The sequence below is a fragment of the Amphimedon queenslandica genome, unplaced genomic scaffold, assembly GCF_000090795.2.
Source record: "Amphimedon queenslandica unplaced genomic scaffold, v1.1 AMPQUscaffold_13519, whole genome shotgun sequence".
In the NCBI taxonomy this organism is placed as follows: domain Eukaryota; kingdom Metazoa; phylum Porifera; class Demospongiae; order Haplosclerida; family Niphatidae; genus Amphimedon; species Amphimedon queenslandica.
In genome coordinates, this window is record NW_003546245.1 from 770,380 (window position 1) to 798,137 (window position 27,758).

A 27,758-nucleotide genomic window follows, 5' to 3' on the forward strand; every position below is an offset into this window, starting at 1 on the left:
CTCTGACAGAAAACAGACCTTGAGTAACATATACCAGTTCATTTCTGATAAGTATCCTTATTACCGGCTTGAAGATAAGGGATGGAAGGTAAGAGGGAGAGGGGGAGGGGGTGAGTTTTTATTAGGTAGTGTAGTACGTGTTTTTGTTTTTTTAATGTTCTTGTACATGTGTACATATGTGTAATGTGTGTGTACATTGCATGTAGTTTTTTTATTTATTTGTAAGCATTTGTTTTGTTAATATTACATTTTTGCTGTCTCTCTCTTTCTAGAATTCAATACGTCACAACTTGTCTCTTAATCAATATTTTATGAAAGCCCCAAGAGAGAGGGAGGGGCTAGGGTTCGGTAAAGGTGGCTACTGGTGCATGCATCCTGACTATGAGGACAAGCTAACCTCACAAGCTTATGTTAAAAGAAAGAAGAAAGGTATACCTGTCTTCCCTACAGCAAGCCTAATGTCCAGGTAAGGAAGAGAAAGAGTAGCTGAAAGGGAGAGAGGGGGGAGGGAGAGAGGAAGGGGAGGGAGAAATGGAGGGAGAGAGGGAGGGGAGATACATGTACATGTATTAAGAGTGAACTATAACTTGTATTTGCTTCTGTAAAGCTAATTCACACTAGCATACAATACAATTAGAATACTGTGGTTAAGAAATCAAATGTGTACATGTGTAGTTCTTGCATTTTTACATACAGTAATACTCGGTTCATGTATGTTAAAAGTGTCTTGAGGTCACAGCAAGTTTCTGTGTGAACTAGCCTTCAATCTAATATTGTTATTACCAGCCTGGACCTACATGTAGCTAATGTTGACCCCTCATTTGCATTATGAGTATCCCAATAGTCACAACAAATCTTTATTTCATTATTTCTTAATAAAATGACAGACCTCCAGCAACCTCTTGGCTGGTCTGAATAATAACCAGACAATACATGTTGTGAGAGAGACAGACAGTCATAACATCTCTCTCTCTCTTTAGGAGTGCTCCTCCTTCTCCGACTCATCATCATTTTGCTCCTGATATTAATCTTAAAGACCATCATGAGAGTCATTTCCTCATCCGTCCTTCACCGATGCCACACCCTCACTTTACTCTTCCGACTTTCCTCCCCCGTCTCCCTCAGTCCGCCTCTCATTCTCTACCCGCTAGTCCTAATCGTCTACCTCATTTTCCAACAGCAGGGGGCCCCCTTAGATTTTACCCCCTGGGTATTAATTCCACAGCCTCGTCAACCGAGGCCCTAGCTTTAGAGTCACGTCATAGGCTCCGGGCCGATGGGGGAAAAGGGGAGGTACCCTCAACCAAACGTCCTTGTCTTGATGATGGAGGAGTTCCCAAACCTCTTGGTCGTCACGTCGGTCCGGTCATTATGGGCGGGGCCAATCACTCGTTATTGGGGCCACATCCAATGTTTCCCAGATTTCCTTATATGGGCATGCCGTTATTGAATCCGCCCGTGATGGCCACGCCTCCTTGTCCGCCTCGTATGATTATAGAAGAGAAAGAGGAAGAGGATAAAAATGAAGAGACACAAGAAGTAGAAGAGGAAGGGGAGGAGTCTGAGCCTTAAGCCACACCTCTTTTTGCTGGTTAGGAGTAATTATATTATTAGAAGTCAATTATTCATTTAGTATGCCTGGCCACGCCTTTATTAATGGGTGTGGTCATGGTTGACACTTAACTTGCTGTATAAAGTGGGTGTGTGCTATTATTGTATTGTACTGTACGTGGGGTGGGGGGTCAGTTAATTTTTGTTTAATTTCCCCCCTCACCACTGCTCACTTTTTCTCATTTATTTTGCTTCACATTTTACATACACTCACCCCAAAAATTTAATAAAAAATTATTATTATTATTATTATTATCATAAATAATAACTTTGAACTAGATTTCAATTTATCCCTCTGTCTTCCTAAACTCTCATCATTATTATTATTGTTGTTATTATTATTGTTGTTGTTATTATTATTATTGTTGTGTTATGTTTTATTGCCGCTAATTGAGAAACAAAGTTTAAAATAATATTAAATTTATGTATAAAAAATCTCAACGCATCACATCGTAATAGAGAGTTTAATATTAACGTAAAACATTTTTGACTAGTATTAAATAAAATTATTTTATTATTTTGCTGACATATTTGTTTCCTTTAATGTAATATCTGAGATTCTTCTCAGCCCATTCCTGAGCATAGTCAACACCAATTCTGGGACAACCGATTATTTCTAATTGATGCCTACCCTCTCTAGTCTCCACCCATATTTCATTGGAAGTACTTAAGTTTGTTTTGTCTTGTTCTTTACTGATTCCCATTGCCTGGCAGAGCTTACCAGGACCGCGACACAGGTCTTCATCTTTGCGACATTTTTTTCGTCTTTCTCTCATCGTTTCTGCTCCATCCAGGGGTTCCAGTGAACGTATTAATATTGCTGCCCCCTCACCGAGACTGCTGATGTTGACGCAGTGATGCATGCCATATATGGAATAGACGTAACATGTCCCTGGTGGCATATACATGGCTTCATTCCTATCAAAGTAAAGAGTTTATTTTAAAGCATACAATTAAAGTTGATAAATCTTGCCAATTTTCTTAAAATGGCCGTAACTTGAAAAATTGAAGTCGGAATCAACTAAAACTTTCTACATAGCATAAGAACATCTATATGTATCTGAAAATGTAATAAAAATTTGGGGTGATTTTGGAGCCATTTTTCAGAAAAAACCATGGGCTATAGTACAGGGTATTTTTTAGAATTTGGGGGTTTTCCTAAAATGGCTGTAACTTGAAAAATTGAAGTCGGAATCAGCTCAAACTTGCTACACAGCATAAGGACATCAATATGTATCTGAAAATGTAATAAAAATTTGGGATGATTATGGAGCCATTTTTTAGAAAAAACCATGGGCTATAGTACAGGGTATTTTTCAGAATTTTGGGGTTTTCTTAAAATGGCTGTAACTTGAAAAATTGAAGTCGGAATCAGCTCAAACTTGCTACACAGCATAAGGACATCAATATGTATCAAAAAATGTAATAAAAATTTGGGGTGATTTCGGAGCCATTTTTTAGAAAAAACCATGGGCTATAGTACAGGGTATTTTTTAGAATTTGGGGGTTTTCCTAAAATGGCTGTAACTTGAAAAATTGAAGTCGGAATCAGCTCAAACTTGCTACACAGCATAAGGACATCAATATGTATCAAAAAATGTAATAAAAATTTGGGGTGATTTCGGAGCCATTTTTTAGAAAAAACCATGGGCTATAGTACAGGGTATTTTTCAGAATTTTGGGGTTTTCTTAAAATGGCTGTAACTTGAAAAATTGAAGTCGGAATCAGCTCAAACTTTCTACACAGCATAAGGGCATCAATATGTATCTGAAAATGTAATAAAAATTTGGGGTGATTTCGGAGCCATTTTTCAGAAAAAACCATGGGCTATAGTACAGGGTATTTTTTAGAATTTGGGGGTTTTCCTAAAATGGCTGTAACTTGAAAAATTGAAGTCGGAATCAGCTCAAACTTGCTACACAGCATAAGGACATCAATATGTATCAAAAAATGTAATAAAAATTTGGGGTGATTTCGGAGCCATTTTTTAGAAAAAACCATGGGCTATAGTACAGGGTATTTTTCAGAATTTTGGCGTTTTTTAAAAATGACCGTAACTTGAAAAATTGAAGTTAGAATCAGCTCAAACTTTCTACACAGCACAAGGACATCAATATGTATCTGAAAATGTAATAAAAATTTGAGGTGATTTTTGAGCCATTTTTCAGAAAAAACCATGGGCTATAGTACAGGGTATTTTTCAGAATTTTGGTGTTTTCTTGAAATGGCCGTAACTTGAAAAATTTGTCAGAATCACCTTAAATTTTCCGTAAGGATATCAATACTTATGACAACAAATTGATGGTGGTTTCACAAAGAGAAAAGGTTTCACTCTCCTACCAATATATTATGCAGTTCAAATCCCAAAATCTACCTTGGAGTTCTTTTTCCATTGTAAGAGTGTGATGCTTTATCAGGCCCTCCTAGGTATGCTTCAGTCTCCACAATCAATCCTTTAGTGACTACCCAGCTTCCTCCTCCTTCCCTCATTTTTGTAACAAGAACACAACCAAGCAGCTTCTTTGCTAGATCTTCACAGCTAGCACAATAAAAATTATAATCACATCTACAGAAGTAATAGGATGATGTAAGATATCTGGAGCAAATTGAATACTTTGGAGGAGAGTGCAGTGGCTCAATTTTCATGACTTTCTTTTCTTTGATTGTTTCATCTGTCTCTTCTTCATGTTGCAATTGCTCATCTTCTTTATCTTTTCTTCTTTTTCTCTGTAGTCTCTCAGCAATTGTACTCATATCTAATATATATCTAAACCAAGCAAGCTTATGATGATGTCTTTAACTGCTAATAGTGCTACACACCCTCTTTAATAACTGGCCACCTTCTATTAATAACTAGCCTTTGAGTGGATATTTTTTGACACTTATTTAGCACCTTTTATTGCAAAACACAGGAAATTCTATTTTAATTAATCATAATAGCAATTATTAAATAAAGATTAAAATTAATGTATTATTTGTCACAAAGAAGAGGAGTACATTTGTAGCTAGATTGAATCCCTCATAGCCAGCTGCTCTCTGGACTTTGACTTATAAAATTCTTCTTCCTCAGAGGAACGCTCCGAGGCTTTTGATTAAAGGAGCGCCCCTGCAGTCCTAGTGGGGAGGAAGAGACGTGAGTTAGAGGAGGAGACGGTGACATTGACTCCGGGTATACTTCAGGAGAGAGGCCCTTCCTCCCATTACCGCTATCATTCCTGGTCCCTCTAATGCTTTTGTTCTCTGGGATATTGTCATAATCGCTAGATCCGTCACGTCTATGATAATACTGCCCATTGTAAGAAGACAAGTCGTCATTACTCCCTACTCCTCCTTCCAGCGACTCCACGCTGTACTGCAGGGGATGGTGTCCTTTTTTCTCTAGAGTATTAGTCTGTGACGAACTACGGGACGAGTTTGAAGAGCGTCTCTTGATAACCGTGGTGTCATAGTGAGTCTGTGATCCTTTCCTTGGTGGAGTCACTCTCATTCCTCCTCCAGCGTTGTCATGGTAGTATCCACTCCCTGTTCTACTTAGTTCCATTGTTTTGGAGGTTGGCAGACGAAAGCTGCTGTGGGCAGGCTCTGACGACTTCCTAAATTGCGAAAAGGTTGTCGACTGCGAAGTTTTAAAGTTGCTTCTTTCTTCTCCTCTGGTGTACTCGTCTAAGTTTACATTAACGACAGGTTCTGAGTACTGTCGGATATGACTACCCGATCGATGGCGTGGGACACTGGACGACGGCGGTGGTGACGATGGATACAATAGCTCATCCATTCGATTCAAAATGGAGTAGCGATAAGATTTCTTCTCTACCTCAAGGAACGAAGGCACGCTAGCAGGTCCATCAAATTCCCTGTCGAATGCCTCTAGCTCTGACTTTGCTTCCTCTTGTAATTTTTGTCTTAGTAGCTGCATCTCGTATGCAACGCTGCTACGACTGCTCTTCTTGTCAACATCGACTTTAAGTCTATCAGAGAGAGGAGAGGTGGCAGTGAAAGAGTGCTGTTTCTGCATCCTCTCAGTAGATTGGCTTGTTTTAGGCGCATGTACTGTAGGAGAGTCGGTCTGTTCGGTCCCTTTTGATTTTGAGGATCGTGGCTTTGAAAGGCAAGTAAACTTAGATAAACTCTCTTCCCCAAAGAACTGTGCTAGTATATCATCGTCATCCTTTGCCTCTGTCTCTGGCCTCAGTTTCTTTAGAGGAGTGAACCCAGTACTATTGCTAGTAGCATCAGTATTGTTGGTGGTTGATGAACCAGTTCTAGGAGGTGTAGTATTGGTAGTTATATCAAGTGATACGTGGCTCCCTGATCCAGGAGTCTTCTCATCTCTTGAATAATAATCGCTGTGTCCACTTGAGTTCAGCTCTTCTTCTTTGATGGACTCTGATTGTGTTATATTATCATCAGTTTCCTGATCCTGTTGTGACTGCTCAGAGTAGCCATTCTTCTTCTGTGATTCTCTAATGTCAGTGATGGCAGAGTGAGCTCTGAGCAGTTGGTGCAATATACCGCGATCAGTATCTCTCATGGCAGCCTAGAGAGAGAGAGAGAGAGAGAGAGAGAGAGAGAGAGAGAGAGAGAGAGAGAGAGAGGGGGGGGGGGAGAGAGAGAGAGAGAGAAAGAGAGGGGGGGAGAGAGAGAGAGAGAGAGAGAGAGAGGGTATAAGAGAATTGCATAATGATAACACGATAGAAATTCAATATCAGTGTAAACACATTCCACAGATACATATAATAATGACATCAAATATGCATTGAATTAGCAAACAAGGAAAGTCCAGGACTCGGCATTGAGTCAGTGGAGACATTGTGACAGGGACAGCAAGTTTAACACATTGGTTAATGATAGCTGTAAAATCCAAAAATAATTGTAACATACAGTGGATTTTATATGATAATCTAATCCACAGGAGGATTGCTGTACCCACACACTAACTATAAACAAATTTTATAACTTCCTGTCCTTACTATAGCAATAATCAAAGGAATGTGCAAGGGCCAAGAATATGTAATAATAAGAGGGAAAATATTTTAAGATGACAGCTGTTTATCCCACATCAGAGAAAGGAGTAAATTGTTCCTCTCTCTCTCTCTCTCTCTCACACACACACTCACTCAGTCTATTTCTGGTGACATGCATGTACATGTAATTTAATATTTCACACACATGTATATAAACATTGCACTGCTATGCGAGTAACATGATTGTACAAATTTGTGTAGTCAGGAGCAAATTGCAACTATCAATTCGCAAGATTATTATTATTATTACCAATTAGAGCCACCATGAAAGGTAGCTGTCATCATAACCTAATGAAACCATCAAATAGAACACACGCAATATAACGTACATGTGTACATGTATAGTACATGCCGGACTATTGTGAGTGTTCTGTATTATATTGATGAATGGTTTCTGTGTAGATGACATTATAATGAACACACCAATGGAATGATAGGTGGTATTACATCATCAACCTAGTCTACACAATAGCACCATTGTCAATTTCACACCTCAAGAAGACTTACAGCAGCAGGTACATGTACATGTACATGTACATGTAGCTGGAGAGGGTGGAGATGGGCTTTTTTAACTGACAGGATGGGCTGCTGAAAAAGCGTTTGTCAGTTTGATCATGGTTTGAATGAGCGACACTGTTAACAGACATAGAAAGTAAAGAGAGATACATTCTGTTTAACATAGGAATACTCTCCCTCCCTCGCCTTCTTGTTTCGTAATTCCTTGGAAAAACAAACCATAAGTTATCATTAAGGAAACAACACTGATTAGCAGCGTCCTTGCAACACTTACAGGAAAGGAGCAGGTTAATCATTATGAACTAATATAGACTATACAGGCTCATCAAGCTATGTATTATACATCAACACACATTCATGATCATAATGAATATTCATCATAATCGAATCATACAAACATTCCAAGAGTAGACGATATTATGGTCAAGCAGTTACTACGATTACATGAAAGTTATGAGAACTATTGGACAGTGGACCTGCACAAACATCAAACAGTAACTTAGTCAAATTACACTTTGAGAGAGACGGCCCGTGAATAACAAATAAATAGCATGAGGGACTGTTTGATTGGCACAGGCAGCAGGTTCATGTATTGTGAATTTATGATGTGTCTATCAGTGCATTAAAGGGAGTATCTAAACAGAACAGAAAACATGTACACAGGGTAATGGAGTAATATTGATTAGTACTGAATTCCTCATTCCTCTTACATCAGAGGTGGGTTACACCTAGCATAACAATTATAATTAGGTTATACCTGATACATGCAGCAATGCATAAGTGTACATAACAATGCACGTACATAATCGAGTTATTGCTACGTTGTTTATAACTTTTACTATAAAAGTAGAGAATGTCATAATAGATGTACATGTATACGTATAATCTAATGATGATCCTTAGTTAGCAGATTATGCGTAGGAAACTGTAGCAGAGTGGTATCTAATCTTAATCAATAATAACTAAGTAAACAGGATCATATTTATGAGTATAATATAATGCCCAACATTTGTAGTACATTGTGCATGTTATGACTTTAAAATACATGTAGGTTAGAGACTAATTATGACGTAGATAAGGTAAAAATTTTATTTTATAAAGAGAAAGGGCTCATTTGTACTGCTCAACGAACCACGCAAATGCTCAAAATAGCAGGAATGCCTCCGTGACAAATCAAAACAACTGAAATAGTAAACTTTTAATACCGTGACCAACTACTGCAGCTGCCAGCAAATTACTGACACTTGACACATGAGCGAACACACACACACGGAGTACACACACATGTGCATGTAAATATACATGTACATGTAAACATAAATATTATACAAACACATGCACTATTGAGTACAACAACACTCAAGGAGGAAAGCAAACATTGTCATAAGAGCTAGACACACAATGACAGGAAAAGAATACACAGGATCAACATGATGAGATAATCATCTTTATGAGGCTTTTATTATTTTTGCTGGAGTGTACATGATGTGTATCACAAAATATGGAGCAAACAGAGATTGATATGGACACAACATATGTAAATAGAGTGTTGACAAGTCCTGTATAATAGCTATGTACTACCCATTCATGCAACTATTAGCAGGTCATACAAACAACACAAACTCTTCTCTCATGTCTCTACACTATCATATTTACCAATTCCTCCTTTATCCAGCTAACAGCAGAGGACAGCATAGAGAGTCTCTCTGAGTCGTCCAGAGAGGATTGGTTGCTTTGCTGCTGATGTAGTAGTCCGTTGAGGTCTACTGATGATTGCCCGCTAGCTGTGCTTGCCACCTCTTCATCTTCCAGCGAGGAAAAGCTTCTTGCAGGACCAACTGGGACGTTTAAAGAACTGCTCGAACCTGCTTCAAACGACATGACTGTTAGCTGCAGCAAAAATAGGCTTAGACTGCTCCTGGCTTTGAATAAAGATACCAAATTCACTGTCAATTGTTCACACCAATGATGGCCTCCAGCTATTTCAAGGACAACGCTGCTAATGAAACCGGAAGTGCAATGGGTGTGGCTAAGATAAGACCGGAAGTAGATAGAATGCGTGGGTGTTGAGTAATGAAGGGCAGGGCTTGTTTGTTTTGTGGGTGTGGCTCTGGTAATGTCGACTGGGAAAGAAAAGTGCATGATGCAATGAAAGAGTGAGTTGATTCAATATCCTCTCGCGCATACATCAGGCATTAATGCTGACTAACAGATTATGTTATTGTACGAGGCTTACGCTCGTTCCTTGGGATGTGGTGCAATAAAGCATAGCGCAATGATGGTGCAATTTAAATTACAGTACAGCTGATCTTTTAAAAAGAGGACGGCGTGAGAGAGCGAGCCAGAGCCTGTCAATTGGTAAAGAGAGAGAATGGAGTAGACTAGTATTAGTATGAATATTTAGTCTGTTCTAGTTCCTTAAGACAATAATGATTATTGTCTATTGTTATACTACCATGATGACTGGCTAATACTATTGTAATTCAAACTAGTGGTTTTCATATAATAGACTCGCCCTTCGGTCCTGAAAGGATTACAGTACAGTCCTCACATAATCTTTTCAAGATGGCTGCTGCTTCGATATCGCCAGATTCCTCACAGACAACAATGGAGGACAAAGAGGACTTTGTTACTCCACCCTCAGACTCACCTCCTTCTTCAATGGATGAGAGTACAGATGAGGCTGTGCCTAAAGGCTGTGGTGTGGGTCTTTTTGGATACAAAGTATCCTCAAGTGATCTCATATCCCAGACCGACCCTAAGGTGATTTTATTATTATTTGTATTATTATTCTAGTGCCAAGCTTATCTTTAATTTATTGTTGTCATTGTATCAGCATTATTGGCATTCATTGTTTTGTTTATTTATTATAGCTGCAATATGTCAATCCGTCTTCTGATGAGTTTGATTCTCTTGTCTCAGCTCTCAAGCTCCAAATGGAGGACGGACAAGGAGAGATAATAATCGAACTTGGAATAGGAGGTGAAGGGGGAGGGAGAGGGAGGGAGGGAGAGAAGGAGGGAGGGAGGGGAGAGGGAGGGAGGGAGGTGAAGGGAGAGGGAGGGAGGGAGGGGAGGGAGGGAGAGGGGAGGGGAGAGAGGGAGGGGAGGAGGGGGAGTAGTTGTAAGATGATATGTCACTTTTATGTGTCTATTACATTATTTTGGATAAAATATTTGACGCTTTTGATAATTGGCTAATTGGCTTAAAACAAAACACTTTGTAGGATAATTAAATTTTGCTAAAAATGGCTAGGAGAATTCAACCTTTTAATTACTTTTTTTGATCAAGTTTCAGCTGATTCTAAGCATTTGGAAAATTTAAAATTTGCTTCAAAATTTGGCAAAAGAGAGTAAACCTTATGGCTTCTAAATGTACCATTCTCAAACAGATTTATGCTATAGAAAGATTCTGATTGAAACTTTTCAGCTATGACTACTTTAAAAACTTCCAAATTTGCTATAAATGTATTATCAATTACTATTATTATAAATATTATTGTAATTAAAGATGTATATGTACGTTAGGTGGTTGCTCCAATAATGGATTGAGTGAAAGTGAAATGGACGCCAGCATAGCAACGCTACATGCTGTGGCTGCTGCCTGTGACGCTGACATGACAGTTCTAAGAAAGAAAGGAAGCGAAGGATGTTTACTGGCAGACTGTCTAGTTAGGAGAAAGGTCCAAGAGGATGACTTTCTGGAAGTTAGGTACATACAACATATAAGATAATTAAAAATAGGAAATTATTAAGTAATAGCTGTGTACATACATTGGATGTATTTAAAAATAGCATTTTAATTTTTACCTTATATGGTCGTGTTAACATACACTTTATTATGATTCTCCTTCTTCTTTTCCCTTCTCCTCCTGTGTCTCCCAGAGTTGCTGTGGTCGGGAATGTTGATGCTGGTAAGAGTACATTGCTTGGCGTGTTGACGCACGGCGAGCTCGATAATGGGCGTGGTCACGCTAGACAGAAACTGTTTCGTCACAAGCACGAGATGGAGAGCGGTCGTACGTCAAGTGTAGGATCAGACATACTGGGGTTCGATGACAAAGGAAGGATTGTTAATAAAGTGGATGGACATGGTATGCACATGTACATGTACATGTACACACAATATACATGTACTTGGTACATGTACATGTATGTATGAAATTGTAGTACATGTATAATAGGCATAATTATAATTATAAATATATATATATACATGTACATGTACAGCTCAATTTTTTGCAACTTTAAAAATTCATAAATTATCTAATTTTGATCGGAATTGGCTCAAACTTTCTAGACAGCATAAGAACATGTATATGTATCAGAAAAAATTTGGCCTTTATACATACATGTACATGTATGTGTATATCATTTCTTTTCTATTGCAGGTAGTTTAGACTGGGCTCATATTTGTCGTGTTTCCTCCAAAGTGATCACATTCATTGACTTGGCTGGTCACGAGAAATATTTAAAGACGACCATTTTTGGTATGACTGGCCATGCTCCAGATTTCTGCATGTTAATGGTGAGTGGACAACAATGTATACATACTGGGAACTACTGTTGTAGTATAATGATACCAGCAACAAGATGCTAATGATAATTATGTTGCTAGTGTATTCTCTATTTAGGGTTTACATATGTATTTCCTTTTATTACCCTCATGTGATATAAGTAATTGTTTCCTTTTCCTGCTTGCCTTCTTGAAACTTTCCCTCTTTTCTCTCTCTCTCTCTCTCATTTCTATTATCATATACATTGTACATGTACAAACTGTATTATTATCAGCTCTATAATTATATTAAGTCGCTGTACGCCATCTGTCTGTACTTGTTCATTACTTAAAGTTGTTATGTCTGACATTTAAAAAATTTCTGCTAAAATTGAATTTATGTGTCTCGATATCTCCCTCCCTCTCTCTCTCTCTCTCTCTCTGTCCTTCCTCTTAGATTGGTGCCAATGCTGGTATTGTTGGCATGACTAAAGAGCATCTTGGTCTGGCCCTGGCTCTCGCTGTCCCTGTCTTTGTTGTAGTCACTAAGATTGATATGTGCCCTCCTAACGTCCTCCAAGAGACCATGAAGCTCTTGAACAGGGTTCTTAAATCCCCCGGCTGTAGGAAGATACCTGTAGCCGTGCAAACGCAGGAAGATGTCATCACAACTGCTACCAACTTCACATCTGCAAGGTAAAGAATATTTTATCATCATCATCATCATCATCATCATCATCATCATCATCATCATCATTATTATCATTATTATTATTGTTATTATTGTTAATATTAGGGTGTGTCCCATATTCCAAGTCTCCAATGTGAGTGGGCACAATCTTGAGCTATTGAGGTCATTTTTAAGTTTGCTCTCGGCCAGAATGAGACCAAGAGAAGACAAACCGGCCGAATTTCAAATAGACGAGACCTACTCAGTCCCGGTAAGCAGCTCCCATTACTAGAATAACCACACAGCCCCCCTTCTTCCCACAGGCTATGATTGTTGTTTATTACATTGTTTGTTGTTGTTCTACTTGTTGTTTATTACATTGTTTGTTGTTGTTCTACTTGTTGTTTATTACATTGTTTGTTGTTGTTGTTCTACTTGTTGTTTATTACATTGTTATTACATTGTTTGTTGTTGTTCTACTTTTTGTTTATTACATTGTTTGTTGTTGTTCTACTTGTTGTTTATTACATTGTTTGTTGTTGTTCTACTTGTTGTTTATTACATTGTTTGTTGTTGTTCTACTTGTTGTTTATTACATTGTTTGTTGTTGTTCTACTTGTTGTTTATTACATTGTTTGTTGTTAGGGTGTTGGCACTGTCGTATCAGGTACTTGTTTGCAAGGGACTATCAGTCTTAATGACACTTTACTGCTCGGCCCTAACTCAGTCGGAGAGTTCTTGCCCGTTGCCATTAGAGGAATTCATAGAAAGAGATTACCAGTTAAAGAAGTTAGAGGAGGACAGACAGCTTCTTTTGCTCTTAAAAAGGTACATATTTTAAATGTACATAATTTATGTTAATAATATTATTGTTCTTTTAGATGAAACGTAATCAGATCCGTAAAGGTATGGTGATGTTAGGTGCTGAAACCGATCCCGTCGGCTGTTGGGAGTTTGAGGCTGAGATACTCGTATTACACCATCCAACCACAATATCGCCAAAATATCAAGCAATGGGTAAAAAGAATTAACATCTCTCATTATAAGTTACTCCTCTCTCTCTCTCTCTAGTCCATTGTGGTAGCACACGTCAAACAGCGACTATAATAACAATGGATAAGGATCACTTAAGAACTGGTGATAAAGCGTCCTGCCTGTTCAGGTTCATCAAGAGCCCGGAGTACCTTCACACAGACTCAAGGATGGTCTTTAGGGAAGGCCGCACAAAAGCTATAGGTACAATCACAAAGATACACCCATACATTCCTGGCAGTGGGAGTGGAGTATCAATTGGTGGAGGCACTGCTCATTCTACAAAGAAGAAACCTTCTCAAATGCCGAAGACTCTCTCTGGAGCATCAGTATCTCGTGTGAAGGGAAGGAGAGGAAGAGGAAGGAACTATCATCACATTGATAAGACCAGCTCATCAACATCAGCCAGTGGAGGAGGGGGAGGAATAAGCTTAGAAGGACCATCAACTAGCGATCATAAATAATAAACATTGACTACGAATTAATAATTAATTTTATTTTCAGGTTTATTGCACTCTTGTTCTTGTTATTATTTTTTCATTTTATAGTTTACTAGACCTAGTCTAATCCCATTTAGTACATTATTTTTTTGTTCAAAAATTTTATTTAAGAATAAAATAATATTTATTGAGAGAAATAGAAAGAAAAAAAAAACAAAAATAAAACAGTCAATAAGGTGTGGTCTACAATACATACACGTGCATGTTCTTATAATAAGATGGCGAGTGAGCTATTGTCTCCTACCACTGGGGCAGAGGAAACTCCTCAAAAGCCGAGGTTCTTCTTCCCTAAGATACAAGATAATCCTGATGGATGGGGGCCTTGTGACGTACCGCTACAGTTCAAAGATACACCTTACCAGCCATTCTCTAAAGATGACCGACTGGGAAAAGTACAGTAATCAAAATAAGAGCAGCCATGATTATTTTCATCTCTTTAGGTGGCAGACTGGACTAATAACTTGTATCAGGACAGGAGAACAGCTAGTAAGTTATAAAAATTAATTATTATTTATTATTATTATTATTATTATTATTAATAGATAAATATGGTTCGGCTTATGGCTCTGGTGGTCAGGTGTATACATATTACCATGAGCAGGATGATTCCTCGTTTCGATTGGTTGATTCCTCTCGGCCTCAGCGACCACTCTACAGTAGACCACGAGGAAGACAAATGCAGGTACATGAGTTATTAGTTTAGCCCCGCCCCTTCATCATATCTTTTATTTAACTTCTTTGTCTTTTTTTTTAGAATAAAATCCGTCGCGATCGTGAGAAGAGAGAGGAGAGAAAGCTAGGAGGACGTCAGCAGGTTGCTTTGAAAAAGAACAGGGAAAAGTAAAATAATTATAACTTCAATATCTGATAATAATTATTAATAAATTAACAGGGAGAGGCGTTCCAAAAGAGGCTACAGGTCCAATTATTACGACCGCAATCCAGTGAGTGCGACTGTTTAATTCATTATTGTCTTTGTTTTTCATTAGCCTCAGTTGCGGCCAAGGGCTCCGTCCGTTAGTGTGAAATACAACTGGCAAATGATAAGAGAAATAACATTCCCAGAGTTAAACAAGCTTAGTTATACCCCAAGCAGACCTGAAGACTTGTAAGAGCATTCGTTGTTGTTTAGTGCAGCCATTTTTTTTCTCTCTCTTTCTCTCTAGACACGTTTGTGGTTCAATTGGTTATTATAATGTGCGGAAGGAGAAATCGGTTTCTGTTCGGTGTCCGCAAATTTTGTCGAAATGTACAAAGATATTTAACCCTGTGACAACCTCTGATGACCCTGTCATTGAAAAAGTAATAATAGTATCATTAATTTTTTTCTTTCCCCCATCTCTCTCTCTTTAATTTGCTAAGAAAACCAATCAGTACTTAAACCTTTTTTTTCGTAGCTCGCTAAAGCTCACAAAGATAATTGTAAAGTCTTTGCAACTGATGCCATTTTGGCTACACTAATGACTTGTACTCGCTCCAAATATTCCTGGGACATTGTAGTACAGGTCAGTATACTACTGGAGTGATAGTATACTAACAATATACTGATTATAATAATACGAAATTTTTAAATTTGTAGCGTGTTTCTGATTTCTTGTTTTTTGATAAAAGAGATGATTCTCGTTTTGGTAAGCATAATTACAATGTATTACTATTATCAATATGATTCTATCTACTACTATTATTTCCATTCCTATACCTTGATACTGGTACCAATGTATAGAGTTCCTAACGGTAGACGAGACAGCTAAAGAGCCACCACAAGAGGAGACTGGCATTAACTCCCCACAGAGCCTAGCACTGGAAGCAACTTATATCAATCAGTCGTTGTCACAGCAAATGCTCGTGGTAAGGTCCATGGCCATATGAATATAATTGATATTATAATTGTTTTTAGTCTGCTGCTGGTGGTAAAGGATTATATTCATTTAGGGAACCGAATCCGTTTACTGATGATATTGAGGGAATGCCATCTGTGGCTTATAGGTAATGGCTCTTAGTTTAATTATTTATATTGGAAACATTATAAAAGTCTAGAATCTTCTCATAGCCTTATTTGACAAAATATGTCATGTACATGTACTTGGTCATTTTGGCAAATTTTGAACAACTTTTAAAATTCATATAAAATCTAATTTTGATTGGAATCAGCTCAAACTTTCTACACAACATAAGAACATGTATGTGCATCAGAAAAAGTTATTAAAATAAAAAATTCTCTCCTTGACATTTTTGGCAAAATTTGGTCTGAGACCCTGTACTATAGTACAGGGACTTTGGCCTAATTTTGGAGCAACTTTAAAAATTCATAAAAAATCTAATTTTGATCGGAATCAGCTCAAACTTTCTACACAACATAAGAACATGTATATGCATCAGAAAAAGTTATAAAAATGAAAATTTTTCTCCTTGACATTTTTGGTGAAATTTGGTCTGAGACCCTATACTACAGTACAGGGACTTTGACCTGATTTTAGAGCAACTATTAAAAATTCAGTTTTAAGTATCAGCTTAAATTTGATGCATAATATTCAGAAAATCTAAAACTTGATTTGTTTACTAGATATCGTAAGTATTCCCTGAAGGATGGATCAGGACTGATTGTAAGATGTCAGCATGATGCTGCACTTCCTCCCTCCTCCCCCTCCTCCTCTCCTGACGTCTTCCTTAATATAAAGACACTGAATGAATGGGACCCCAAGGTATGTATAGGCCTTTTCACACTGGCACAGTTTTCAAAATTGTGTTCACACTAGCAGCTGAATTATGTATCATTTTGTGTTCTTGTTGTCATTGGTTTACATTGATCGAAGCGCATCACTTCACATCAATCCACCTCTGGAGGTGAAGTGAGACTGATGGCATCACATTGATTGAAAACCGCTCTAGTGTGAACACGATTAATGTGCATCAATGTGCATTACTTTGCCAGTGTGAAAAGGCCTTATAATAGAAATTGGAATTTCTTTTATACATGTACAATTTCTATTGTACATGTATGATAGAAATGGAGCAATACTTCTCTCTCCCTAGTATGCTGGTGGTAATCATGTTGATTGGCGTAATAATTTGGATCGGCAGAGAGGAGCTGTCTTTGCCACTGAGCTGAAGAACAACAGTTGTAAGATAGCCAAGTGGGCAGTCAGTGCTGCCCTAGCTGGGTCCTCATTTATCAAATTTGGGTACGATCTTGCATGTAATTAAACATTTACAAGTGTGAAGTCATTTTCCAGTAATTATTATAAAGATAGAGAAAAGAGTAAACTGTACTCTCTCTCTCTCTTCTAATTTGCTGGAATAATAATAATAATTGTGATAGTTTCGTTGTTCATTTAGTATATAAACTATTATTATATTGAACTCCATTGCTATCGTACATTTTAATTTTTATTCTTTTCGTAATACAGTCAAACCTGTCTATTCCGGACACCTTGGGACCAAATAAAACTGTCCTTATTATAGAGGTGTCCTTATTTCAGAGGTTCATTAATACACATTACTATTGTATTGGGACTGATACTACCTGTCCTAATTATAGAGGTGTCCTTATTTTAGAGTGTCCACAATAGCAGGTTTCACTGTATCATTTATCTCTCTCTCTCTCTTTAGTTATGTGTCACGTTCAAGTCCTCGTGATTCCTCCAACCATCAGATATTAGGAATACAAACGGAGAGACCCGAGCAACTAGCATCACAGCTCACACTGGATTTACAAAATGCCTGGGGCATACTCCACGCCATCATTGATTACTGCAGGGAGCTTGATCCTGGGAAGTATATAATAATGAAGGATCCTAATAAGGCAAGTACATCATGTGAACTCTTTGAATATCAAAACTTATTATCTCATGCAACACCACAATAATGCATTAAATAATTTATAATAATGGCTACAGTGATGGGTGCTGTTGACTTTTTGATGCCAATTTATGGTTCTTGTGACTTACTATGAGCAGTTACCGTACACATCTTAATTTTCGGGGTGTATTAAATTTTGTTATTTTCGTGCTCACCTTAAATCCATGAAATTTAAACCACCTCTAATGCCATTCTATTGTATGTGGACTATGGCCAGAACACGAAAATTAGCTCACACGAATATTAACTTTTGAACACATTTCATTGAAAACATAAAATTTTAAACACTCGGAAATTTTAACGTATACGGTACTCACTGCTATACTGTAGCCTTATAACTATTATATTATAAGCTTTATAAGGTCATTATTATGCTTATTATTAATAATTATAGGCTGTGATAAGGATATATTCTGTTCCAGCTGATGAGTTTGATAGCGGGGACAGTGATGATGAGGAAAGTGATGGAGGAGCTGGCAGCCAATCAGATGATAATAAATCTGATTAATAACTCTACTATTATAACTTTTAATTAAATAATAATAATAATAATAAATTAAATAATAATTATTAATTAAACAGTAATTATTATTATTAATTAAATCGGCTATAAAAAACTATCAAATCACGTGATAATTGAATTCTGCACGAGGAGCTGCGGTAGGAGACATCTCGTTCGTTGAAGAAGAAAGAAAGAAAAGCTATTAAAATACTTAACAATGGAAGGTATGTTGTATCTTAATTGCTAAATAGTCCTAGATGCATGAAAACAATTTTGATTGGGTTATTGTGCAGCCACACTGAATACTGAACTAAATTGGGGTTATTTTTTGGCAGTGATACTGAATGGATGCAATGATCAGCCTTCCTGCAGTTATCTGGCTAGGATATAAGCTTATTACATAGACTTTATAACAGCTAGCAAACCATGTTTAAGGTAAAAATTTTTGTCAGTGGTTAAAAATTTATGCCACTAGTTTGCAAACTGAAAAATTAAATTTAAGCTATGCCATCGTGATGGCCTGATGATGCAAAGTGCAATTTCAGTGCAAAAATAAAATCACAAAAAAGGAATTTTATATCTTTTCTTTTATGTTGGGTCACAAAAAGTTATACAATGACAAATTTTTGGTGCAAGTTTATCATTTTACCTAATTCAGTTTCACTTTAAAATGATGACATTGTATTGAGTGTTGCTTTTTTAAATTTTATATACAAACCTTGATCACATTCACTGTCAACATGAAGATAAACTGGTAAGTGTTACATAGTCTAGTCACAGTGCATGCTCCTACATTCACAGTAGTGGTAGTAACCAGGGCTACTGAGAGGGGGGGGGCGAGCAAAAGGGGCAAATGCCCTGGGCCCCACAGTTTAAAGGGCCCCAAAAAAATTTTTTAAAGAACTTAAGAAAACAAAAATTATTACAAAAGTTGGGCCCTTCTGGCCTTTTGTCTCAAAAAATCAATAATATTATCAAAATTTAACTTTCTAGCTAGTTCACATTCAATATACAAAATACATGTTGTCATGCATGCAGATAAAATTAATTAATTTTGACCACACCCACTATGAATATAATTAAAGCAGATAACATTTTTGGTGCGCTTTGCACGCCAAAAGTTTTTCCTGGGCCCCACCAAGACTCTCAACAGCCCTGGCAGTAACAATAACTTTACTATTGTTGGCAGTTGTCATATTTAAAAAACAATAACTGTGCCTTTTCCTCTACACCTCTCATAATAGCCGCTATTTTGAGAATAGCACATGCGGATTGTTTTGCATGTGCAATTTGCTTTATTGGGTTGTCATCATATATTATGCATGCCTAAGTATTATTTGTGGTTCGTTTGTATATAGCAAGAAGCTTATCCCCCACAGCAATACCCTCCTCAACAGCCTGGCTATCCACCTGCTGATCAAGGGTACCCTCCTCAGCAGTACCCACCACAGCCGGGTTATCCACCACAGCAGGGATACCCACCTCAACAGGGTTATCCACCTCAGCAGGGCTACCCTCCACAGCAGCCTTATAAGGGAGAAGCTCCTCCACCTTATTTTGGTAATGCTGCCGCTCCTCCTCCTCAGCAACAGCCTGTGCCTGTGGTACAACAACAAACAGTAAGTATTATTATTATTTATTGTTAATATTATTATTATTATTATTATTATTATTATTATTATTATTATTATTATTATTATCATTGTTAGTCTAATAATGTTGTTGTGGTCAATACTCAACCAACACCTGTGACCACTACAGTAGTCCGTCCTGCAGGAGACTATTACTTGACTCTCTCCATTGTATTGACTGTCATTTGCCTCTTCTGTGGTACTTGGTATTCTCTGTTTTGTACCATACCTGCCATTGTTATGGCTACAGCTGTAAGTTTGATACTGTATGCTTTATATAGCTGTATTTATTATTAGTTTCCTTGCAGGCTCGTGATGCTGCAGCTCGTGGTGATCTTGAAGGGGCTAGGTCTAAAGGTCGTGTTGCTCTCATTTTGGATATTGTTGCTTGTGTCTGGTGGATACTGGCACTGATCATTATCATTGCAGCTGCTGCTGGGTCTGCAAATGCAAGTAGTTCGGCAACCTATTACAGCAGTAGGTACTGTTACAATTCGTATTATGGCAACTATTATTGCTACAAGTGAAGAAATTTTTTGTTTTTTGACACTTTATGAACAATTACTTTCTTTTGAGTATGATTTTTGGTAAAAATAATTAGATTAGCATAGTAGCTATATAGATCTATCATAATTAATGGGCAGGGAATGGGTGAGGTTATGGAGGAGCTGGCAGCCAATCAGATGATAATAAATCTGATTAATAACTCTACTATTATAACTTTTAATTAAATAATAAAATAATTGTTTATAAAACTATCAAATCACGTGATGAACAAATTCCGTCTGCAATTTTTTTGCAAAGCCCTGCGGCAGGAGATATCTCGTTCTGTGAAAAAGAAAGAAAGAAAAGCTATTAAAATACTTACCAATGGAAGGTACGTTGTATCTTAATTGCTAAATATTGCTAGTTGCATGAAAACAATCTTGATTGGGTTAATGTGCAACCACACTGAATATACTGAACTAAATTGGGGTTGTTTTTTGGCAGCCGGTGATCAATATATATATATAGAGCACAATGATGACATCATTCCTTTGATGTGGTGGATTCTATATTTTGTATATAGACCTGCCATGCAGAAATGCTGTCATCATTATGCAATATATCATATATAGTATACTAGATCGGTCTCATATACAGAATATAGGACCTTTAGTTTGTGTTCAAGGATGTGATATAGCCCTTGGGCCTATGGCCCTTGGGCTATATCACATCCTCGAACACAAACCTCAGGTCCTATATTTTGTATATGCGACCTACTAGTATACTATATAATATACATACATACATATATATATATATACATATATATATTGATGTAATGATCAGCCTGGCTGCAGCTATTTCTTGCTAGGATATGAGCTCATTATGCATAGACTTTATGTAATAACTAGCAAAATAGCTATCAAACCGTTTTTAAGGTAAAATTTTTGTCAGTGGCTCAAAATCTATGCCGCTAATTTGCAAACTGAAAAATTAAATTTAAGCTATGCTATCATGATGGCCTGCTCATACAAAGTGCAATTTCAGTGCAAAAATAAAATCACAAAAGGAATTGTCTATCTGTTCTTTTATGTTGGGTCACAAAAGTTATACAATACAAATTCTGGGTGCAAGTTTATGATCATTGCCTCATTCAGTTTCACTTTAAAATGATGGCATTGTATTGAGTGTTGCTTTTTTTAATTTTATGTACAACCCTAGATCACATTCATTATCAACATGGAGATAAAATGGTAAGTGTTACATAGTCTAGTGCATACTCCTACATTCACAGTAGTAACAGTTGACAATCGCTTTACTATTGGCAGTTGTCATATTTAACCTAACAATAGCTGTGATTCTTCCTCTACACCTTGCTCTTTTTGGAATAGCATTTGATTGTTTTGCACAGTGCAATTTTATTTATTGGATTGCATTATACATACATGTTGCTCTTTCTCTTGTATAGCAAGAAGCCTATCCCCAATACCCTCCTCAACAGCCTGGCTATCCACCTGCTGATCAAGGGTACCCTCCTCAACAGTACCCACCACAGCCGGGTTATCCACCACAGCAGGGATACCCACCTCAACAGGGTTATCCTCCACAACAGGGTTACCCTCCACAGCAGCCTTATAAGGGAGATGCTCCTCCACCTTATTTTGGTAATCCCGCTCCTCCTCAGCCACAGCCTGTGCCTGTGGCACAGCAACAAACAGTAAGTATTATTATTATTTATCATTAATAATAGTATTATTGGTTATTATTATTATTATTATTATTATTATTATTATTTTTGTTAGTCTAATAATGTTGTTGTGGTCACTGCTCAACCAACACCTGTGACCACTACAGTAGTGCGTCCTGCAGGAGACTATTACTTGACTCTCTCCATTGTATTGACTGTCATTTGCCTCTTCTGTGGTACTTGGTATTCTCTGTTTTGTACCATACCTGCCATTGCTATGGCTACAGCTGTAAGTTTGATAAATTTATGCTATGTATAGCTATATTTATTATTATTTTCCTTGCAGGCTCGTGATGCTGCAGCTCGTGGTGATCTTGAAGGGGCTAGGTCTAAAGGTCGTGTTGCTCTCATTTTGGATATTGTTGCTTGTGTCTGGTGGATAGTTGTTCTTGTTATTATCATTGCATCCATTGCTGGGTCTGCTGCAAATGCAAGTAGTTCGGCAAGCTATTACAGCAGTAGTTACAGTAGTAGGTACTGTTACTATTCGTCTTATTATGGCTACTATTATTGCTCTAAGTGAAGAAATTCTTGTGTGTGTGTGTATTTTTGACACTTTATGAACAATTAATTTCTTTTAAGTATATATTTTTTATAAAAAAATTAGATTAGCTTAGTAGATTTAGATCATAATGGGCAGGGAATGGGTGAAGTTTATAACTCGGTAAATGTAACTAATTTGCATATGATTCATGGCTCGTAAGTTACTGTAAGATATATTAGCACTGATTTTCATCTTTTTCTTTCATAAATTTTCCTATTATTTTTTCTGGAAATTCTCAATATTTCCTCCCATTATTCTTTTCATTTTATCCTATTATTCTCCATTTATTCTCAATAATTTCTCAAGCAATCAATTTTTGCATTCCAGTGGCATTTTAAAAATAGGTCTTCCAAAAAGCACTAGCCAAAATTAAAAAAATTCTTCTGCAATTACCATTAACCTCAACTCCACCCATCATTCCACTATTATTCCTATTTCCATCCAATTATTCCAGCATTATGCCTCATATGAGGAAGCCCCTATTATTCCTAAATTATGCTGACAAATCAGTAGGCTCATCCCTACTCGGAGATCTAACGAAAATTCAGAACCATGGCTCGTAAGTTAACAATTATATTGGGACTGATCTTATTCATTCCTTTACGACTGCTGATATTCTAAATCTCACAATATTAAGAGAGACAGCCTAGACAGGTTAGAATAGAAATCATTTTTGACCACAAAATTTTACATCCTCATAGAGATACAGTCCATTGCCAACTTATGCACCATACCCAGCACAACAAGGCTACTCAAGATGCTCACCACAGCTAGCACAACAACAAAATGTGAGTTATGCAGTTGTTTAATGTCCTGCTTAAACTGTATCCTCACCCTATTCTTCTGGTTAAGTATGCTCCATTGCCTAATACTGGCTATGCTCCTAATACTGGCTATGCTCCTAATACTGGCTATGCTCCTAATACTGGCTATGCTCCACAGCCTGGTACTGCATGGCTATGCTCCACAGCCTGCAAGATCTAGCCAGTTTGGTTACACTCCTCAGCAGGGATATGCTCCACAACCACCTTGCTACACTCCCCAGCCTGCTCCTCAGCCTGTTGGTTATGCTCCACAGCAGGGATATGCTCCACAGCCTCAGCAACAAAATGTAAGTTGGTATTGCATTGTTGTTGATCATTACTTGTATTATTGTTATTTTATCAGAACAACAATGTTGTAGTGGTTAATACCGGGCAACCAAAGGCTGACTTTTCTATGTCATTGGCTCAGTGCTGCAGGATTTCATAGAGCTGAAGAAATTTTGGCTAACTGTTTTGATTTTTATGAGTGACAATTGTTAGCAAGAGTAGATAGTTATTATTGTTCTATATTATAAAAGTTAATTATTATTAAATAGTCACATCCGGTTTCAAATTATTTTTGCTGTCTTCTGTTGCCTAGCTTATCTGCTCTCTTTTTTCAAAGAGTTTCTACACTTTACTGACTGCTCAATAGATCCAATGGACGGTAGGTCAATAAAGATAGTAAACCTTTCATTTGATTTGCTGTTTCTGTCTTCTTCCCCCCTCTTTTCTTTTGAATCTATGGCATGAAAATGATGTGTATACATATTTAATATTTATTCATTGTGACCACAAAATAAAGGGAAACAGGTCAGAATTACCAATAATCTGTTTTAGTATCTTAAACAACCCCAATCATGAATTATTTCTAACACTAAGGTAAAAAAATGATTGTCACAGTCATACTGAACTTTTACGTGCTGAATTGCATTTGATTCAGTAAAACTGAAATTATAAATTAAGATCAAAGGCTAAAACAATTCAATAACAAAACTAATTATTAATTAATTATCTATCATTAATAAAATTAATTGCCTATGAATATTGAAACTATGAATCATGTGACAGGCAAATTCATTCTGCAGTTTTGCAAAGCCCTGCGGCAGGAGACATCTCATTCCGTGAAGAAGAAAGAAAGAAAAGTTATTAAAATACTTAACAATGGAAGGTATGTTGTATCTTAATTGCTAAGTATTGCTAGTTGCATGAAAACAATCTTGATTAGGTTATTGTGCAACCACACTGAATATACTGAACTAAATTGGGGTTATTTTGGTAGTGATATTGATGTAATAATCAGCCTGGCTGCAGCTATCTGGCTAGAATATGAGCTTATTATGCATAGACTTTATAATAGCTAGCAAAAAGGGTCATTTTAAAGGTATAGAAATTTTGTCATCACAGACTCAAAGCTTTATGCTAATTTGCAAACTGAAAAATTAAATTTAAGCTATGCCATCATGATGGCCTCAGTGTTCATGCAAAGTGCAATTTCAGTGCAAAAATAAAATCACAAAAAGAATTTTCTATCTGTTCTTTTATGATGGGTCACAAGACAATACCAATTTTGGGTGTAAATTTATCATTTTATCTCATTCAGTTTCACTTTTAAATGATGACAATGTATCAAAGTATTGTTTTTCTTTATTTATGTACAACCCTTGATCATATTCACTATTAACATGAAGATAAACCGGTAAGTGTTACAGTTGGCAATAGCTTTACTATTGGCAGTTGTTCAATATTTAACCTAACAATAGCCATACTTTTTACTCTACGCCTCACTATTTTTGGCATACGTTACATGCCCAAGTATTATTTTAGCTACTCTTTCTTTTAAATAGCAAGAAGCCTATCCCCAATACCCTCCTCAACAGCCTGCCTATCCACCTGCTGATCAAGGGTACCCTCCTCAACAGTACCCACCACAGCCGGGTTACCCACCACAGCAGGGCTACCCTCCACAGCAGCCTTATAAGGGAGGTGCTCCTCCACCTTATTTTGGTAATCCCGCTCCTCCTCAGCCACAGCCTGTGCCTGTGGCACAGCAACAAACAGTAAGCATTATTTTATATTATAATTACTATTATTATTATTATTATTATTATTATTAGTCCAATAATGTTGTTGTGGTCAATTCTCAACCAACAGTACCTGTGACTGCAGTAGTCCGCCCTACCGGAGACTATTACTTGACTCTCTCCATTGTATTGACTGTCATTTGTTGCTTCTGTGGTACTTGGTATTCTCTGTTTTGTACCATACCTGCCATTATTATGGCTACGGCTGTAAGTATGATAAATATAGCTATATTTTTTAAAATTTTTCTTGTAGGCTCGTGATGCTTCTGTCCGTGGTGATCTTGAAGAGGCTAAGACTAAAGGTCGTATTGCTCTCATTTTGGATGTTGTTGCTTGTGTCTGGTGGATACTGGCACTGATCATTATCATTGCAGCTGCTGCTGGGTCTGCTGCAAGTGCAAGTAGCTCGCCAACCTATTACAGCAGTAGTTACAGTAGCAGCTACTGTCGCTATTCGTATTATTATGGCTACTATTATTGCTCTAAGTGAAGAAATTCTTTTGAGTACGTATTTTTGACACTTTATACACAGTTCCCTTATTTTAGACTTTTTAGTATATTTTTCTTTAAAAAATTATTAATAAAAATAATTATAGCCCGCAGGGAATGGGCGAGGTTACATGTGCTAATTACCTATGGATTATAAAATTTAATTATTAGATAATCAGTCACATCCGGTTCAAATTATTTTTTGCGTAGGCATTCTTTTGTATCTTCTCTCTTTCCTTAAAGAGTTTCTTTACTTTACTGCTCAATAGATCCAATGGACGGTAGGTCAATAAAGATAGTAAACCTTCCATTTGATTTGCTGTTTCTCTCTTCTTCCCTCCTCTTTTCTTTTAAATTCATTATGGTATGAAAATGATGTATATATCTATTTATTATGACACAACTGAAATAAAGAGAAACAGGTTAGAATTACCAATAATCTATTTTAGTATCTTAAACAACCCCAATCATGAATTATTTCTAACACTAAAGTAGAAAGATGATTGTCAAAGTCATACTGAACTTGTACATGTTGAATTGCATTTGACTCAGCAAAACTGAAACTATAAATTAAGATCAAAAGCTAAAACAATTCAATAAATTAACATGTGGAAACTAAACTATTTTCAATGCACAACTATACTATAAATTTCCATACTAAAACAGCACTTAATATATATATATAGTATGACAATGGAAAGTTAAAAGTGCTTTATCAATGTTTAGATAGTCGATTATGCATAGTGTTTGTGTAAGCTGTCGGTTGAATGCATTTCCCATGCAAAATAAACATGCATTGTTAATGATAGGGTTATCCTCAGCAAGGCTACTCACCATACCCTCCACAACCTGGTCCTGGCTACCCACCAGAGCAGCCTCCTCAATCAGGCTATGCACCACAACCTGCAGCATATCCTCCACAATCAGGTTATGCACCACAGCCTGGCTATGTGCCTCCTCCTTATTCAGCACCACAGCAAGCTGCTCCACAGCAACAAACTGTAAGAATAGTCATTTCACTTATTTTTAACTTTTCTTTAGTCTAATAATGTTATAGTGGTTAATCAACCAACAGCAGCTACAACTACAGTAGTCCGTCCTGCGGGAGACTATTACTTGACCCTCTCTGTTGTGTTGACTGTCATTTGCTGCATATGTGGTACTTGGTATTCTCTGTTTTGTACCATACCTGCCATCGTTATGGCTTCAGCTGTAAGTGTGATAAATGTTATATTTTATTATCATTTTCCTTGCAGGCTCGTGATGCTGCTACCCGTGGTGATCTTGTAGGGGCTAGGTCTAAAGGTCGTGCTGCTCTTATTTTGAATATTGTTGCTTGTATCTGGTGGGTGGTGGCACTGATCATCATTGTTGCATCAGTAGCCCGTGCTGTTGTTAATGCCAGGAACTCTGATTGTATCTATTATTACTCTTCATACTATTGCACTTATTACAAGTGAAACTTGGAGCTAATGCTTAAAACTACTATTGTTGTTAAATTGTTGTTTTTTATTTGTATTTAGCATTTATGTGTGTTTAGAAAGCTGATACACAAAATAATAAATAAAAATATATAACACTTCCTAGTCTCATCCCAGCCATTCTCTACCACTAAGTAAAGCTTTACCAGTGAAAGTGATCTGTTATTGCTTTAGCACCTTTTAAAATTAGTACCTTGAGCCAATTAATTCTTTGCATGCTCTTAATCAAATGACGCTATACTTGAAACTGAGTACTATCATGTAGTAGTGTGTGTTGCCTGTTAT

The 27,758-nt window shown here is 37.0% G+C and overlaps 9 protein-coding genes across 15 annotated transcripts in view; 7 read left to right on the forward strand and 2 right to left on the reverse strand.

Annotated features, from left to right (window-relative positions):
• The window catches only part of LOC100640779 (forkhead box protein K2-like), a 3,372-nt gene extending 1,341 nt beyond the window's left edge, over positions 1-2,031 (forward strand). Inside the window, exons 4-6 of the mRNA XM_019996328.1 lie at positions 1-88; positions 273-466; positions 981-2,031. Of these exons, the coding sequence (XP_019851887.1) occupies positions 1-88; positions 273-466; positions 981-1,572 (874 nt within the window). The 3' untranslated portion in view covers positions 1,573-2,031. The remainder of the gene's footprint in view (positions 89-272; positions 467-980) is intronic.
• On the reverse strand, positions 2,015-4,431 carry LOC100640905 (probable DNA-3-methyladenine glycosylase). The gene is made up of 3 exons (XM_019997891.1): positions 4,227-4,431; positions 3,987-4,178; positions 2,015-2,529 (listed from the first exon to the last, which is right to left on the reverse strand). Exons 1-3 carry the CDS (start codon positions 4,364-4,366, stop codon positions 2,118-2,120), a joined length of 744 nt encoding a protein of 247 aa, XP_019853450.1. The 5' UTR covers positions 4,367-4,431; the 3' UTR covers positions 2,015-2,117.
• A 75-nt stretch (positions 4,432-4,506) lies between these two features.
• LOC109582847 (uncharacterized) lies at positions 4,507-9,140 on the reverse strand. The gene is made up of 2 exons (XM_019997845.1): positions 8,809-9,140; positions 4,507-6,149 (listed from the first exon to the last, which is right to left on the reverse strand). The coding sequence occupies exons 1-2, from the start codon at positions 9,031-9,033 to the stop codon at positions 4,632-4,634; spliced, it is 1,743 nt and encodes a 580-aa protein (XP_019853404.1). The 5' UTR covers positions 9,034-9,140; the 3' UTR covers positions 4,507-4,631.
• Positions 9,141-9,247: 107 nt separating this feature from the next.
• Positions 9,248-14,001, forward strand: LOC100636266 (GTP-binding protein 1-like). 3 transcript variants are annotated; one of them, XM_011405857.2, is made up of 11 exons: positions 9,248-9,308; positions 9,662-9,915; positions 10,026-10,134; positions 10,680-10,863; positions 11,037-11,245; positions 11,543-11,679; positions 12,104-12,342; positions 12,443-12,587; positions 12,962-13,144; positions 13,198-13,333; positions 13,388-14,001. In XM_011405857.2, the coding sequence occupies exons 2-11, from the start codon at positions 9,718-9,720 to the stop codon at positions 13,810-13,812; spliced, it is 1,965 nt and encodes a 654-aa protein (XP_011404159.1). In that variant the 5' UTR covers positions 9,248-9,308; positions 9,662-9,717; the 3' UTR covers positions 13,813-14,001. The 3 variants fall into 3 exon arrangements, with proteins under 3 accessions (XP_011404159.1, XP_019853409.1, XP_019853416.1); XM_019997857.1 differs by lacking the exon at positions 9,248-9,308 and adding an exon at positions 9,354-9,510; XM_019997850.1 differs by having other exon boundaries at positions 9,262-9,915.
• Positions 14,002-14,026: 25 nt separating this feature from the next.
• Positions 14,027-18,331, forward strand: LOC100641028 (eukaryotic translation initiation factor 3 subunit D-like). The gene is made up of 15 exons (XM_003382860.3): positions 14,027-14,240; positions 14,289-14,334; positions 14,391-14,530; positions 14,603-14,688; positions 14,741-14,792; positions 14,838-14,956; positions 15,015-15,150; positions 15,246-15,353; positions 15,428-15,476; positions 15,572-15,696; positions 15,746-15,834; positions 16,412-16,550; positions 16,882-17,030; positions 17,458-17,650; positions 18,101-18,331. The coding sequence occupies exons 1-15, from the start codon at positions 14,067-14,069 to the stop codon at positions 18,212-18,214; spliced, it is 1,719 nt and encodes a 572-aa protein (XP_003382908.1). The 5' UTR covers positions 14,027-14,066; the 3' UTR covers positions 18,215-18,331.
• Positions 18,332-18,343: 12 nt separating this feature from the next.
• On the forward strand, positions 18,344-20,470 carry LOC109582870 (putative transmembrane protein DDB_G0267530). The gene is made up of 5 exons (XM_019997903.1): positions 18,344-18,432; positions 18,955-18,962; positions 19,567-19,827; positions 19,918-20,091; positions 20,148-20,470. The coding sequence occupies exons 1-5, from the start codon at positions 18,426-18,428 to the stop codon at positions 20,364-20,366; spliced, it is 669 nt and encodes a 222-aa protein (XP_019853462.1). The 5' UTR covers positions 18,344-18,425; the 3' UTR covers positions 20,367-20,470.
• Positions 20,471-20,596: 126 nt separating this feature from the next.
• Positions 20,597-22,715, forward strand: LOC109582866 (putative transmembrane protein DDB_G0267530). The gene is made up of 5 exons (XM_019997898.1): positions 20,597-20,716; positions 21,547-21,578; positions 21,794-22,042; positions 22,128-22,301; positions 22,359-22,715. The coding sequence occupies exons 1-5, from the start codon at positions 20,710-20,712 to the stop codon at positions 22,593-22,595; spliced, it is 699 nt and encodes a 232-aa protein (XP_019853457.1). The 5' UTR covers positions 20,597-20,709; the 3' UTR covers positions 22,596-22,715.
• A 285-nt stretch (positions 22,716-23,000) lies between these two features.
• On the forward strand, positions 23,001-23,905 carry LOC109582888 (uncharacterized). 2 transcript variants are annotated; one of them, XR_002185263.1, is made up of 5 exons: positions 23,001-23,175; positions 23,254-23,270; positions 23,318-23,404; positions 23,469-23,727; positions 23,784-23,905. XR_002185263.1 is itself a non-coding variant. In XM_019997943.1 (2 exons), the coding sequence occupies exons 1-2, from the start codon at positions 23,425-23,427 to the stop codon at positions 23,865-23,867; spliced, it is 387 nt and encodes a 128-aa protein (XP_019853502.1). In that variant the 5' UTR covers positions 23,412-23,424; the 3' UTR covers positions 23,868-23,905. The 2 variants fall into 2 exon arrangements, 1 of the variants encoding a protein (XP_019853502.1); XM_019997943.1 differs by lacking the exons at positions 23,001-23,175; positions 23,254-23,270; positions 23,318-23,404 and having other exon boundaries at positions 23,412-23,727.
• An 87-nt stretch (positions 23,906-23,992) lies between these two features.
• LOC109582873 (cell death-inducing p53-target protein 1 homolog) lies at positions 23,993-27,540 on the forward strand. Of its 4 annotated transcripts, XM_019997916.1 has the most exons (7): positions 23,993-24,086; positions 24,225-24,232; positions 24,508-24,590; positions 25,111-25,118; positions 25,267-25,479; positions 25,537-25,710; positions 25,757-26,122. In XM_019997916.1, exons 3-7 carry the CDS (start codon positions 24,584-24,586, stop codon positions 25,991-25,993), a joined length of 639 nt encoding a protein of 212 aa, XP_019853475.1. In that variant the 5' UTR covers positions 23,993-24,086; positions 24,225-24,232; positions 24,508-24,583; the 3' UTR covers positions 25,994-26,122. The 4 variants fall into 4 exon arrangements, with proteins under 4 accessions (XP_019853475.1, XP_019853483.1, XP_019853470.1 ...); XM_019997924.1 differs by lacking the exons at positions 24,225-24,232; positions 24,508-24,590; positions 25,111-25,118; ... (1 more) ...; positions 25,537-25,710; positions 25,757-26,122 and adding exons at positions 26,407-26,414; positions 26,802-26,993; positions 27,034-27,204; positions 27,249-27,540 and having other exon boundaries at positions 24,048-24,086; XM_019997911.1 differs by lacking the exons at positions 23,993-24,086; positions 24,225-24,232 and having other exon boundaries at positions 24,294-24,590.
• The last annotated feature ends 218 nt before the right edge of the window (positions 27,541-27,758 follow it).

Coding starts and splice junctions, on each gene's coding strand:
- LOC109582873 (XM_019997916.1), top strand. Junction 25,480..25,536: donor CTGTGGCACAGCAACAAACA/GTAAGCATTATT, acceptor TATTATTATTAG/TCCAATAATGTTGTTGTGGT. Junction 25,711..25,756: donor CCATTATTATGGCTACGGCT/GTAAGTATGATA, acceptor TTTTTCTTGTAG/GCTCGTGATGCTTCTGTCCG.
- LOC109582888 (XM_019997943.1), top strand. CDS start 23,425: ATGTCCTGCTTAAACTGTATCCTCACCCTATTCTTCTGGTTAAGTATG. Junction 23,728..23,783: donor CACAGCCTCAGCAACAAAAT/GTAAGTTGGTAT, acceptor TTATTTTATCAG/AACAACAATGTTGTAGTGGT.
- LOC109582866 (XM_019997898.1), top strand. Junction 22,043..22,127: donor CTGTGGCACAGCAACAAACA/GTAAGTATTATT, acceptor TATTTTTGTTAG/TCTAATAATGTTGTTGTGGT. Junction 22,302..22,358: donor CCATTGCTATGGCTACAGCT/GTAAGTTTGATA, acceptor TTTTCCTTGCAG/GCTCGTGATGCTGCAGCTCG.
- LOC109582870 (XM_019997903.1), top strand. Junction 19,828..19,917: donor CTGTGGTACAACAACAAACA/GTAAGTATTATT, acceptor TATCATTGTTAG/TCTAATAATGTTGTTGTGGT. Junction 20,092..20,147: donor CCATTGTTATGGCTACAGCT/GTAAGTTTGATA, acceptor GTTTCCTTGCAG/GCTCGTGATGCTGCAGCTCG.
- LOC100640905 (XM_019997891.1), bottom strand. CDS start 4,366: ATGAGTACAATTGCTGAGAGACTACAGAGAAAAAGAAGAAAAGATAAA. Junction 4,179..4,226: donor CCACTGCACTCTCCTCCAAA/GTATTCAATTTG, acceptor TTACTTCTGTAG/ATGTGATTATAATTTTTATT. Junction 2,530..3,986: donor AATGGAAAAAGAACTCCAAG/GTAGATTTTGGG, acceptor TTACTTTGATAG/GAATGAAGCCATGTATATGC.
- LOC109582847 (XM_019997845.1), bottom strand. CDS start 9,033: ATGTCGTTTGAAGCAGGTTCGAGCAGTTCTTTAAACGTCCCAGTTGGT. Junction 6,150..8,808: donor GCTGGATAAAGGAGGAATTG/GTAAATATGATA, acceptor CTCTCTCTCTAG/GCTGCCATGAGAGATACTGA.
- LOC100641028 (XM_003382860.3), top strand. CDS start 14,067: ATGGCGAGTGAGCTATTGTCTCCTACCACTGGGGCAGAGGAAACTCCT. Junction 14,689..14,740: donor TTGAAAAAGAACAGGGAAAA/GTAAAATAATTA, acceptor ATAAATTAACAG/GGAGAGGCGTTCCAAAAGAG. Junction 14,957..15,014: donor CCAAGCAGACCTGAAGACTT/GTAAGAGCATTC, acceptor CTTTCTCTCTAG/ACACGTTTGTGGTTCAATTG.
- LOC100636266 (XM_011405857.2), top strand. CDS start 9,718: ATGGCTGCTGCTTCGATATCGCCAGATTCCTCACAGACAACAATGGAG. Junction 10,864..11,036: donor GATGACTTTCTGGAAGTTAG/GTACATACAACA, acceptor TGTGTCTCCCAG/AGTTGCTGTGGTCGGGAATG. Junction 11,246..11,542: donor TAATAAAGTGGATGGACATG/GTATGCACATGT, acceptor TTTCTATTGCAG/GTAGTTTAGACTGGGCTCAT.